Below are 14,069 nucleotides of genomic sequence, written 5' to 3' on the forward strand. Positions count from 1 at the left end.
TTTTCAGAGACCTGTCCAGTGTCTTCCTCATACCTGAGTTAAACTGATAACTGAGTTTGAACTTGTAAAGAAACCTCCTTCCAGGCTATGATTGCAAGGAGTGTTTGTACTTGATCTGTTTTACTATGTGATGTAGGATGTTAGTCCCTAGCATCACTTTCACCATGCATCACTGCAACCCCAGGTGATGCATTTAAGATGTTCAAGATATTGGTGATGCCAGATCTTTTCCTGCTGTATGGTAGCACAATGTGATTTCTGTGACTTCAGTTCTTGTGTTGTAGAGTGTCCCTTGTGGCTTGTAATGGACACAGCGATGACTTGCTCAGGTGCAGTGTGTGAAATTCGTGACTACGGATATAACATGTGGTTGTCTATAATTATGCAGGACTGGACATGATGGTTCTGTGTCCTCACTACATGGTTTCAGTGTCAGCTTAAAGGGACCTGTGACAGGGCTGCTACTCCTACCTTCCTCCCTGCCTGCGGGATCCCAGTTCATGTGTCTCGATGTTTTCTTTGCCTGCTTAGGTCCATTCAGCCCTTCAGGTCAGAGCTGACTGAAAAAGAACTTTTTTTTCTCGAAAGATTAAGCTTTCAGTTGGGTCAGTGAGCTGCTGTGACTTGCCCTGCAGCTACCTGAGGACTGGACCGATCAGCAGTGATGCTGTGGGGCTGCTCACTGGGGCTTCTCTGTTCAGCAGTCGCTGGTGGTGGCATCAGTGTGTGTGGACCAGGAGAAGGTCTGAATGATTCTGGCCAGGAGTTGGGCACAAGACGGGGCTGCACCTGTGGCCCATGAAGAACCTGAACCCGTTCCCATAGAAAGATGCTTTTCCCCACCTCTCCCCAAGGTGTTCAACCTTGATGTGAAGTCTGCAGTATCAGTTCTTTTAACAATTTATAGGCAGGTGTGGAAGGAAATCCAAACTGGTCTTTATTTTACACATCATAAGAATGGTAAATCCATTAGCCTGGCAGAAAATGGATCTGAAGTGTGAAATGAAATGTGTTTTCACCAGTTCTGCTGCTTACAGACTACTTTATTCATGTGGGTGAATGACAGATTTGATGCTAGTTTAAAAATCAAAGCGTTAAATGAAGAGGTACCATGTACGTAAGTCAGTAACGGTGATTACATAGGGTAAGTGCTAGATCTCTTATTGAATCCTGTCAATGGGGAATTTTACAGGTACACTTTCTAATATAGTTTCTAAATTTCTTCCATGTGTTTTTAGGATGTCCACCTTTTTGAAAAGGAATTTATATTTATTTTGAAATTTGCTATTCTCTCTCCAATGTCTACTTTAAAATGTACACACAGGGATTTTTGCGCTCTAAGGAGTTAGGATTTGTGTTTTAAAATGGACTGGCTTCAAAGACAAAGTTTGAAACTTAATCAAGGTAACAACTAACTAATACATCTCTCAAAACTTGGAAATTTCTCCGAGCACCTCTGTTGCAGAGAGTTGCCTTGCCTGCCTTCTGTCACTCACTTGGGCAGAACTGTCATCTAACAGGAACAGTGTTTACAAGTGATACTATCAAAAAAAGGAAAGGCCACTTAATGCTAAGCAGGTCGTAGCCAACTGAGGCTACAGTTGAATGTGAGATGAATCTTTAAAAAAAATGGGTTGGGTGGCTGAGAGAAGGCGTAAGGGATGGGGAAGGCGATGGAAACTCTTCTCAGGGAAATCCTTAACAACAGGAGACACCCAGCTGAAGCTTAAAACTTTGTTGCAGAATATAGGTGAGTAATCCGTCTAATGTAATAGGCAGTTTGTATTTGTTTGCCAGGTGGCATAAGGGAGTAACGTAGTTAAAATAACTGCAATTATGTAAGCACACAGCCTTGGGAAATAGGAAGGGCAGAGCTGGTATTTCCCAGGTAAAGCTGAAGATACCATCTGTGAAACATCCTGATTTAATTACCTTCTGAACTTCAAGAGAAGAATTAACAACAGTATACCAAGTGATTCTGAAAGATGAAAATTTCATAATTGTGTCTGAATATGTAAGCCATTATTACTGTCACTTCTTAAGATACCATTTTGAAATCAGATCTGCGTGGGTCAGTTCTTTCTGCAGGCTCTCCCCATCTTCCTGCGGGCTCTGTGGGGTGGGGGGTCCGCCTGTCATTACCTGCTTGCCAGGCCGGAGGGGATGCTCTGGAACCTTTGCTTTTGGGAGCTGCCTTGAGTGGAAATTACCCCGTTGGAGTTTGTACTGTGTTGTCATATTCTCCAGTCTTTTGCTAAGACGTCCCTGTTAAAAGTAGCTTGTCCATCTTTCTAATAATTAGCTGTGGCTTCTAGAACTGGTTTCTGGAGTGACGAACTCACATTAGATTTTTTTATTCTGCATGGTTTTCCGACAAGTTCTTTTGTTTATTTGTTTGTTTTGTTCAGTAACCATCAACATAAAACACTTGTAAAATTGCTATTTAAAAGCAAATGTTGATACTTGTTTCAATATGTAAAAACTATGTAGGGGGAATAAATGAGCATCAAGAATGGCAAATATCTTTCCTGCGGGTTAAGCAGAGGAATGTGAGAAACTTCTCGCTCTCATTTAAAAATAAGGAGTGCTTGAGGCATACCAGTAATTCCCATTACAAGAATCACTAATAGTTTTTGTGCTAACCTGACTTGAGCACTTCCAACAACTTATTACCTACTACTTGTCATCACGAGGTATTCTCATATGGTTTGCTGTGGTATTTGTGGCATTTTTGGCTGGTGAAAATGATCTTATCATCTACCTTTGCCTCTCCAGTAAAGGTAATGGTCCAATTTGAAATTGGTTCTGCCAAGCCATGTGCCTCAACTCAGCTGCAGTTAGCGGGCTCTGTCTGCCCAGCTGCAGGGGACCAGAGGCCAGCAAATGACTTTGCTGTTTTAACACAGCCCTTTCCCTCATTTGCCTCACTTACACCCTCTGTTTTTATAATGGGGAACACACATTTGTTTAAAGGTTTCTTCAGGTATGTTATTAGCACAGCTGGCTTGAACCTAGATGCACAATAATACTTCCATTGACATTTTTAAATACAAGGAAAAGAAGAAAAATAGCGCTTATTTCTTCCTCAGAGCCGAGTACCCTGCATATGTTTTGGAGGTGATTTCAGTGCTTATTTTTGCAAATATGTGTGTTTCAGAGGACCGCCTCTTGTGTTCTTTAGAACTTTTCAAGCTGGGCAGACTGAACTTACATGACTGCATTTTTTAAAATTTATGTAAATTGCTTCCAATATGTCATTTAAAATAACCTAGTTTTGAAAATTAGTCTGCTAATGCAGACTATAATGTAACTGCCCTTATTTTGAGAGGTTACTACAATCTAGAAACTCCATTTTAAAAAGAAAACTCCCTACTGTTAGTGCATTTTAGTTGCATTTTTTTAATTTTATAAATAAAGCAGGAAGTGGAACATTGGAAATAAAAGTGACAATGTGCTGATTCCATAAGTACATTAGCAGGTATGCAGACTAAATATATATTATTTTTTTTTGCTGACTGAACTGTGGCTATGCAAATGCTGAATGTGCAGATGAGTTTACAGCGTGAAGAACTAAACAGCGTATTTAACAAATGGCCTTCTCTGCCCCCAAGTCTTTGTCCCTTCAGGCCAAATATTTCCAGCCTCACATTTAGAGGACAAGTTCTGTAGAATTCAAAACTGCCAAACGTTACGGAAGGTTGTATTATGGTCAAAGCTTTATCAGGTTACTTCTTAACAACACAGTTTTACTGGAAAAAAAACAGTTTTTCAAAAATGGTCTGGTTTTCTGATGAAGCACGAGCTAGTTGTTTATCTTGTGTTATGGATACATGGGGTATTTTTACTCTTCTATTTAAAAACAAAACAAAAACAAAACAAGCCTTGATCATACTGTTTTCCTGTATGTGTGAATTTGTGTGTGAAGTAAGTATAGCAGGATAAATCAAAATACCTTCCATGTTGCCATTAACTCTACTTGTAGGTAGTTAACAAAAAAAAAACCTGAAAGCCTAATATTAATGCAAACAATTTTTCACAGAACTGGACTTCCAGAGGAAAACTAGGCAGCTAGTTAAGAAAATAACTGCTCTTAAAATATTTAGTTTTAACTTATTTTACTGTGCTTACCTTCGGATTCAGACTAATTGATTGGTCAGTATGTCTGTGTGGTGAGGCTGTGGCTACTGTCTCGCTGGTACATCCTTCTCTCAAGGATAGTAACTAAACTGCAGAAACTTCCAGAACAAGTTTAGCAGCTGCTGTGCGGGGTTATGAACAGAAAAGAAACCTCGTGGGCTAAGACCCTCTACTGTCTTAGCTCTTGTGAAATGTTTTAAAGAGCTGTGAGTGCTGGGGTCAGAAGAGGTGGGACAAATGTCTCTCCATCAGTATGGTAGGGGCTGGGAAATGTGAGGATTTGCTCTTTTGATCTGCTGCCTTTCTACTATGAGCAGAAACTATCTATTGGAAATAGAGTCTGGTTCCAGATAAAAAGCGTGCTTTTGGTCCCAATGCTTACCAGGCATAAAAGTTGCTATTTAAACACTGACAGTGGGTTTGTTGGACTCCTAGTGCGAAATTAATGCGCTGTTGACTACTCAAGTGGATGACAGTACAGAATTCTGTATTTGTGAGGATGCAGTAGTCAGGATGAGAGCTTTGCACTGTAAGAGGGAGGAAATGTCAATCAACACCCCCAAACCTGTAATTAATGGCAATTCATTTTGAGCCAGCATCCAGACCAGAATTTTCTAGATTTTTTAGAGCACGTTTGAAGCAGTAGGTTACTCATTCAACATAGGTTTTGGTTAGCATGTTGAGCTAGCCACTCTGAGTTCCAGTAACATCTTCATCAGGATGGGAGCAGAAAGACAGTGAAATCAGTAAACTGTTTTCCTTGTTGAATTACTGATTAAGTGTAATGTGATTGTTTGTATTCAGTGAATACACTTTTATTGAAATATTGAGCCGTACTGTGCAGAAGGTGTCTGTAGGCTTTGGTAGAATATCATTATAACCACTGAACAAGTCCTGTTTGCCATGACTTGTCTCTTGATAGACTGTTCTCATGGGACTGAAATGGTCAGAATACTGGATTTTAAGGATAACTTACTGTAATCAATCTAACTATTTTAATAAAATAATTATTTGTAAAATACAGATTTTTAGCACTTCACTCCAGCACCAGTTACTTTCGTCTGAGTTGCTCAGTTGATACAGTCAGACAATCTGAGGTATCTGGTGTTTCAGACAAGGTTGGGTCTACAAATGTTTGATATCATCCATAGTTTGTCTTTTGGAGCAAGGTGGCAGGGATATTTATAATTTTTCTCTGACACTAAAATCTTTTTCTCTTGTGTGATTGCTATTGTCAAAAGGAAGAGGGCCACTCAAGTTTCCATTAGAAAAGGAAGACGATGTCCTCTGCTCCTTTATAAACATACAGCTTTGTAGCGAATGTCATAATATGAACATAGGCCATATGAAAGTGGTCAGCATAAAGGCAGTGACATTGCATTGGGAAATGCTGATGCTGGAGGATGGTATTTCTGGAAAATGTGAACTTTAAGGAGACTTGCAGAGGGAATATTTTTCTGAACAAGAAATTGATGGTGGTTTCAGATGTACAGACACATAGGACAGAAGTGCAAGCAAGAAAACAAGTGGGTAGCAAAACGAGAACTGGGAAGAGGTAGATCAGATGAACTCTGTTGCAGGCAGGCTTGTCTTGTGCTGCATCTTGTGATGAAGGGTGTGTATAGTGTACTTTGAGGTGCCTTAAAGCTCCTGTGAAATGGCATTGTACAGGAGCCACTTGTAGAAGCTGAGATAAGGGGGAAATTATTTTGCAGGAGAGTTAAGGTGAGGTCAGATGAGAATATGATGGTGGGGAGATCTGAGGAGTAAGATGCATTACCATCATGAGGGCAGAACTGGCTCTCCAGACCCACAGCTTGCTTAGCCTGGGGGAGACGCAGAAGGGCAGATAGAGGAAAGGAGCTGGTTATCAAGGTGTGCTGAAGCCTGGACTGATAAAGGCAAATACGGTGTGAAGAAGATTGCACAGGGGTGTGGAGAGAAATTGCACGGAAAAGTGAGACACTGAGTGGGAGAGGCATCCTCCAAACGTGTTGGGATTTTTAAGGAAGTATTTTCTAGGGGGAGTGAGGCAAGGTAGGCGCTGATGAGTACTTGATTTTGAAGCAAAAGTCAGTATTCATATAAGCACGCTTCTTTGAAAAGTTTTCATACGTGGGTGGTGCTGCATGCAAACTGGATATGCTGGATAATTTTTGTGAGTTAATGATATTACTGGTGGTGCTATGACACTTCATGATCCTGGTGTGGAAACAGTTGATTCATCAGAGTGTGATTTGCATACTAATTATAACATAGCTAATTATTGTATTTAAAAGGAGTATGCAGACATATTGGCACCTTTCCTCCTTCCCACCTACCTTAGAAATACTTCTTAGTTAGAAAATTAAAGTTTTCTGTAGTAAATGTTGCAAAGCTGAACTTCTTCACGTGTAAGTGACTTTAAGTGGAGAGGTCAATAAAAACAAATTTAAGCAACTGCTCTTTTTTTATATCTACCCCTCAACTGTAACGGTTAACCACAGTATGGTTTCTTGAGATAATGCTTTATGGCATAAAGGCACCTTGTTTGTTATGTAGAGATTCCAAAATCATATTGTTGCACGTAACAGCTCAGCTATAAATTAGCATCAGGCATACTGCAATGTGGTCAGCTAATGCTCCCTGATCTGTATTTCACACGTGGTGCTCTGTTAGCCCCGTCTCTATTTTTTTCTATTCTGTTCCATGAGAATATTTTCTAAAATGCTTTATTGACCTTTATTTTATTAATTACAAAAATCCATATTTCTGTTTTGTGTTGTTTTCCTGCAGGCAGCATCATAAAATCTTAATCAAGTGAAAATGGCCTTTAGCAATCTGACATCAAAGGCTGTACTACTGTATGATGAATGGATTAAAGATGCCGGTGAGTCATTTAAATCTAAAACTTATTAACTTTCAATAATTCTGAATAGCAATGTGTAGCTATTCTAGGTGTACTGTTTATCAACTTAAAGTAGCTTTGTCTTCCTGTAAATGTTTTTAAGACTTGCAAGGTTACATATTGACATCTCTAACTACAAAGAACAGACTAGTTTCTGCTTTCTTAAAAAGGAAAAAAAACAAAACTGAGCTAGTTTATGGTTATAAGTTCAGACTAAATAAAATGCAGACAGTGATTCTCCTGGAAGAGTTTCTGGTGTGTGGAAATAGTTTGTTTTTCTTTTGCTACTGAACATAAGGCTTACCAAACAATGATATTTTATCAGTTGATTGAGCTAAGTGCATGATGTTAACTGTATTTTGCTTTTGCAAAGTAAAAGAAATAAAAGCCCTGATAAGTTATAGTATCTTGAAATTAATCCTCAGAGTAATTAACTGTGTCACAGTTCCATTTTTAAAAGGAATTTTAGTCTCTTGTTGCAACTGGAATGAGGATATTAAACGTGTTTTGCTTCATGTTCTGTGGTTCTGCATGCTTACCAAAAAACGACAGAGAAGATCTCAAGTTTGGGGTTAAAACCCATCCGTTGCAGTGGCACCCCTGAGTGTTCCTCACCGTGGTAGGCACATAGTGACAGGGATTAGCAGATTCCTGGGGAAACCTTGAGAAGCACTTAAGGTTTGATCAATAAAATTACTAATTTATTTTTTCCAGTACAGCTGAGAACCATTTCTCCTTTTCTGTAGAATCACTGCATGCAAGTGAAAAGGGAGTTTTATCCGTGTAACTCATGCGACAAAGTGGATTAGGATGGAGCTGGGTGACACAGTATTTCTGCTGCAGTGCCCATGACTTCAGAATTTGAGTTCCTCATCTCCCTGCCTAACAGTGCTTGTATTTGGCATCTTGTAGTGTACCGTCAGTGGCTGGACATGGTTTCCTCAGGATCAGGCTGGGAAGAGCAATGGGAAAGTTTTCGTAGCATCAGTGCAAGGGGTGGATGCAGAAAAAAACAGTCAGTTGTGAAGAGCTGGTGATTCTCTTGCAGTGCAAAACATACAGGTGCCCAGTGCTGTGGTTCACAGTCCTTTTAGGTCTGTGGGCACCAGCACAGGGCACATCACAGCCTGTGAGCAATGTGCTTTCCTCCTCAATCTGTTTTAAAACTTCCAGTGGCTGCAAACAACACCAAAAGGGTCTCATGGGTGACATGTTGCTTGAATGCTGTGGGTTGAAAATCACTGACTTAAGACATTTGTCCATGAACTAAACACTTAGCAAAAATTGCAGTAGTGTAATTTCACTCCCAAAATACAGGAGCAAACCATGAAACCAGCAGTTTACTGAGTCAGGAGTTAAGTTTGGGATCATTCAGAAATTAATCTTCCAAAAGTCAATTTATAAAAATTAGAAAAAAATATACGTTAAAAAAAAAAAGAAATACGTGAAGCTCATGTCAGTTCTCCTGCTTATGGAGAAACGCTGAAGTCTTTGGTGAGATGGGACGCCGTGATGAACCACAGAAGGGCGCAGTGGGGTCATGGTGAAGCTCAGAGGGAGCCTCAGCTGCAGGGAGAGGGAGCAGTGCGTGTGTAGGAGAAGGACTCTCTGCAATACTTCTCTCTGGGGTAACTGGAGGGGAACTTGCAACACTTTTGCCGTTTGGAGACTGGTAATATGAAAGTGTGTTCTATGGTGCTGTGAGAGTGGTGACGTGTCTGGGCTCAACAGGCAGAAGCCTCATGTGCTAAGCTGTGAATACCAGCTGATGGGACAGAAGGTCTTCTAACGTTAAAATCCCTGTACTTGCTATGTCTAATGCAGTACTGCTTATAAAGCTCAAGAATCTTGAAAAGTGGGGCTAGTCCCTGTCTGTGACTTGAGCTTGTGAAATAAGGTTCGTGCTTTTCCAGAAGGATGAAGTCTCAGATGGAAATGCAGCCTCGGTGATCTGCTTGTGCGTTGCCTTCCCGTGCTGCCCTCTGAGCCTCGTTCATGTGTGAAAATGTGGAGTCTTCACAGAGGAGAGCTCTAGACTGAAAATCAGGTTGCTTATGTGTCTCCTTTTCATTATGTGTGAAGAACTGATGCAAAAAGAAGCACTGAATCCTACAGGTGCTAAATCTTGTTATCCAGTTGGTATGGATTTGAGGTGAATGGACTCTGAAACATGATCAGTGACAGCAAAACCAAAACCATTAAGAATTAAGCACCTTTCTGTGGCCATTTTATGGTTTATTAAGTACTGGAAGGATATGATTTCTCTCTCTTTTTTTTTTTTTTCTTCCCCCCCACTTTGTCTAGATCCAAGACTTGAAGGCTGGCCACTCATGTCTTCACCTTTTCCAACAACGTTTATCATTGGAACCTACATTTATTTTGTCACTTCCTTGGGACCCAAACTGATGGAAAATAAAAAACCTTTTGAACTCAGGCAGATAATGGCATGTTACAATTTTAGTGTGGTAGCCCTCTCTCTATATATGACTTATGAAGTAAGTACTACTTTTATTTGTAACATATATTTTGTATCTAACTGTCCTCTTAGTAACTTTTAATAAATGCATTTTTTCCACTCTGCAATTCTCAAAAAAACTATTATTCTGATTGTTTTAATTATATTTCTCCAAGCAGTATGCTAAACTGATTGAGCTAAAACATGAAAAAAGGGAATAATTCATACCTAGAAAGAGAGATTGTAAAATATTCTATGTGTAATTATATATAATTTTACAAAATTAAAAATCCTCATAATTTACTTCATTTCCCTGGGCTCTGGCAGTTAAAGCAGACTATATCTCTTTCTTAGTCTGTTGTAATTGTTTCTGTCTTACTATGTGACAGTCAACACTGATGTTTCACACACTGTGTAGAGTATGTTTACTATAGAATAATCTTCAGTTAGATCTGCCTTTTAAATGACAGAAGTTGACAAAAGAACAACAAAACTAACATGAAAATCTTTAGCATTGATTTTTTTTTTAATTTACTTTTTTTTTTCCTCTCCCAGAAATAGTAAATGCTCTTTTTCTCAATAGGAATGTTGAGATTTTGCTATATTTCATAGCTGAAGCAAGTGTTAGACTTTCAAAACTGGAAAGCCTGATGAGTTGCATAGCACTGTATGTTGAATGACCTAAAAATCTGTAACCATGAATGGGATAGACCAAGTAAAATTTTAATTCAGAACCAGCTTTTAAAACTTAAGATAGATAATGTCTGTTGTTTTGGGGGTTTGTTTGTTTGGTTTGGTTTTGGCTGTGCTTTGGTTTTTTTCAAAAGTGTAGCTATTTAACAGTAGCATTGTGTGAATGATAACCTTATACATTTGCTTGGTGAAACATCACTATGCTAGTACTGACCCTTTTTGTGTTAAATCTGGCTATGAGGCTATTTTGGGTGTGGAAAACTCTTAACAAAATGTTGTCAGATGTATCCTGCCAATTTGGCATGATACTTTCAGCTCAGTTTGCATAAATTTCATCAAGAGTTAGAGTGACTTGCCTGACACCTCTTTTAAGTGCTCTACAGCCAGTGCAGCAGCAGCTACTTTGTGCTGTGGCCATTGTGTGGAAAGCTATAAGTGGTGTGCAAGATGCACGCATTTGTTATTTACCCCTTTATTTGAAAAATCACCAAACTTCCTTTTGTGATTTAGCGCTAAGTTTGGTTTTGGATATAACCCTCAGAAACAAACAAAAAAAATACTAAACTTCTGTTTGTGTCTGACAGTAACACATTATTCAATTGTCAAGAATTCCATGTTACAATTTAATGAAGGAATGCATGGATAGAGTGTAACAGATTGAATCTCTGCTATTGTCTGTCTCCCAGCAAAAAGCTGATTCTTCCCCACTTTGGATCACAGCCATTGGGTGGGTGCTTAAGGATTGTGCTGTCTTGGTGGTGTTTCAAATCTTGTTTTACTTAAGCAACTGATTCTTTTAGGAAGCTAAACATCTGTTGCAGTCGCAGACTAAACCCCTCAGTCTGTAAAGAGAGCTGAACTCGCTGTTGTGCCCGAGTGGACGACGATGATCAATGGACGAGAAGCACTTTATAAAACAGATCTAAGATGCAGCAGCCCTAGTGGCTGGCAGGGCAATGAGCCAAGTGTAATATTAACAATGTTGCTCTTGTCTGAGCTTTAACTTTAATATATTCCAAGAGAAAAGATTAAATGATATTTGTTACATAGAGTCCTTTGGTTATGTGTGTGCTCTTCACTGTAAACCCCTCGCTCCTCGTCCCTCCTCTCAGGGAGAGACTAATTGAATCACATAGTTTAACTAAGCAAAATTTTAGAAACTATGATCCTAAAAATATAGTGCATATTGATTTGTGTCTTGTCTTTAATGATATTAAGCTATATTTTTCTGTTGTGCTGCTTTTCTTTCAGTATTAAGATGCTCTGCTGGTTTCTTTTCAGTATTAAGATGTTTGGTCGTGATAACAATTTACAATGAATTTAAAAACGTTTGATTTGGTTTTGTGGTCTGATTTATACAGTAAGTTGCTTTTCTAACATTGTTTTTGAGATGCATCTGTTTCTCCTCTTCAGTTACTAATGCTGAGATAATGGGTGTAGGAAGAAAGTTCTTGTCTGTAGGTGTGGTCCTGGAACTAGAAATTCATTAATCTGCAACAGCAGAGGGTTTTATAGTAGCTGGCCCACACAGAGGTGGATGATTGACAAGGTTGCTGATTCAACAAGTTTTTAATATTGTTTTCCCCTCCTGCTTAGTGATTGCAAAAGTAATCCGAAATTAATTAATTTTTCAAAAGACATAAAGTAAATCTTTGCCCTTTCCCTTTTCTTTGCTCCAGTTTCTTATGTCAGGTTGGGCCACAGGGTACTCATTCCGGTGCGATATCGTTGACTACTCAAGGTCACCTACAGCTCTAAGAGTAAGTTGCTAAATGCAAAGCTGAATTGTCATGCTACACTGACTTTATTTTTGGAAATGCTTTTTGAACAACCACTGCTGTAGAGTGGAATACACTAAATGGAAATGCCCTCTTGCATAATGTAGAGCATGTGAGTTAACTGGAGGGGTTGATTGCTTGGGGGAAAAAAAAAAAAGCAGCAACATATTTGTTACCTTGTTCTTCTTGGTTTTAAAATTCCTTCATGATTAAAAAATTGTTTGTGTTTTTAAAGAAAAACCAATCAAACCTTACATTTCAATGTTTCTGTCAACCTTGTGATACCGCTTACTTGTCCCAATCCTTTTTTATATAGTTACTTATTTTTCCTGCAGCTGTTTAGTTTTATTTATGGCTATTGTGATGTGACAATTTCTGGTTTTTACTCTTGCAGATGGTACGAACTTGTTGGCTTTACTACTTTTCCAAGTTCATTGAATTATTAGACACTGTAAGTATTTGTAGACTAATAAAAGAAGTAGTGACGTTTCCTTTTCACAGTAGAAGAACCGGTGCTGTTGGGGGCTGGGAGCATAAATTGCTCTTTATTTATCCCTCCATCCTTCAATTATTGGAATACCATCAAGGTGTTTAGCCTTATTATCTTGTCTCGTCTTACAGTCCATTTACACTGTCATTCCTTTATTATCAGGAAAAATGTTAATGAGAGAACACACCTTTAAAAATTTAGGAAGCCCTGACAACATGTCCGTTTTACAGCTGAATACACTAACCTGTTTTGGTATGGCAATTCTTGTTCCCACACTGCAGATAAAAAATGGTGTTGATCACGTTGAATTTTTTTCACACGTCATCTTCAGATTTTATCTTCCACATCCAGAACGTTTGCATCAGCAGCTCTGAATACAGCATAAATTGCCATACCTACCTCCTCTAAATTCCTTTGCATGCCTTCGTGGTCACTATAGATGTGTTTGATACCAGGCTGTCTCTCTGACTTGTTTCAGAGAAAGTCTGAGCAGCAATGCATTGAAGCAGAATGCAGACCTCGCTCACCACCAGCAGCCATCTGCCTTCCCTTCCTCCCAAGACTGACACCTCGCCAGGGCGGTTTACCTATTCTCCAACTAGCTTCTGAGTGTTGGAATCAGCTGTGATTTCGTTTGCCTTATTGTGTGGGGTGCAATAGTGTTGATTCAGGAGCTGACTCATGAGCAGTTAGGATGTTCTACACCCTGCCAGCAAAGTTAGCCATCTAACTTTCATCTGCAAATACTCATGATTCAACACGGGAATATCTTACTGACTGAGCCAAATGGAATGGCAATGGAAGGGCCAGGAATGCTAAAACTGGAAAAGCTTGACAAGTTTAGTCCTCTATTTACCTTTATTACCCAGTGGTTAGACTGCTCTTTTTAATTAGTACTAGGCCTGAAAAAATCTTTTTTAAAAAATGTTTTGTTTGAATCCACCCACTCAGGTACTTGTTTCTCAGCAGCTTTTTGGTTTTATTGCAAACGTAACTTCTTAGCTGTATTGAAGTCAGCTGTTTCCAAATGTTTTCCCTGGCACAGCAGCCTTCTTTTCTGCTGTGTTCCTTTGCTTGTCATCTGATACTACCCTTTGCATGACCTGACTTCTCCTTACACGGTTTTCTTGCTCTCTATTCCCTTAACGCTTCCCTCAACACTTCCCTCAATGTCTGTCCTTTAAAATGTGACCAGTCAATATCGATCATGAATACCTACCTATATTCTGTCCAATTTTGCCTTTTTCCAGGGGCAGCTAAGTCAGTGTTCATAATAAAGTGCTATTTCTCTAACGTAGTATTTTCTGCTGTCTCTGTCTGTTGCTAATCCTTCAGTTAATTTTCTCAAATGACCCTGCCTTAGTAGTTCAGGGGACTTAAAATCTGATGCTTCTAGATACTTCTCAGTCCAAGCAAGTCCATCTTACGCTGTCCGTTGCACACATCGGTGGTGGCTCAACCATAGGCATTTACTTTCAAAGCTTGCCCTGGCTTTTGGGAATCCGCAGGTGGATTTTACATACTGGTTTAATTATTTTTTTTGGAAAACTAGTCTGCATATCCAGAGCCTCAGCTTCCCTTCTTCTCCCAAAACTGCAACTGTGAAGAATTTTTAAATCTATAGTAGTG

The 14,069-nt window shown here is 39.2% G+C and overlaps 1 protein-coding gene across 3 annotated transcripts in view; it reads left to right on the forward strand.

The window, feature by feature from the left end:
- Nucleotides 1–14,069, forward strand: part of ELOVL7 (ELOVL fatty acid elongase 7) — a 33,463-nt gene that overhangs the window by 13,131 nt on the left and 6,263 nt on the right. For 2 of the 3 annotated variants that reach the window (XM_054186248.1, XM_054186250.1), the window contains exons 2-5: nt 6,913–7,006; nt 9,329–9,519; nt 11,852–11,932; nt 12,345–12,401. In XM_054186248.1, coding sequence (XP_054042223.1) covers nt 6,943–7,006; nt 9,329–9,519; nt 11,852–11,932; nt 12,345–12,401 — 393 coding nt within the window. In that variant the 5' untranslated portion in view covers nt 6,913–6,942. Of the gene's footprint in view, nt 1–6,451; nt 7,007–9,328; nt 9,520–11,851; nt 11,933–12,344; nt 12,402–14,069 lie in introns of those variants that run through there. The other variant, XM_054186249.1, reaches the window with a different exon arrangement.

The sequence above is a fragment of the Rissa tridactyla genome, chromosome Z (genome assembly GCF_028500815.1).
Source record: "Rissa tridactyla isolate bRisTri1 chromosome Z, bRisTri1.patW.cur.20221130, whole genome shotgun sequence".
Classification (NCBI taxonomy): Eukaryota; Metazoa; Chordata; class Aves; order Charadriiformes; family Laridae; genus Rissa; species Rissa tridactyla.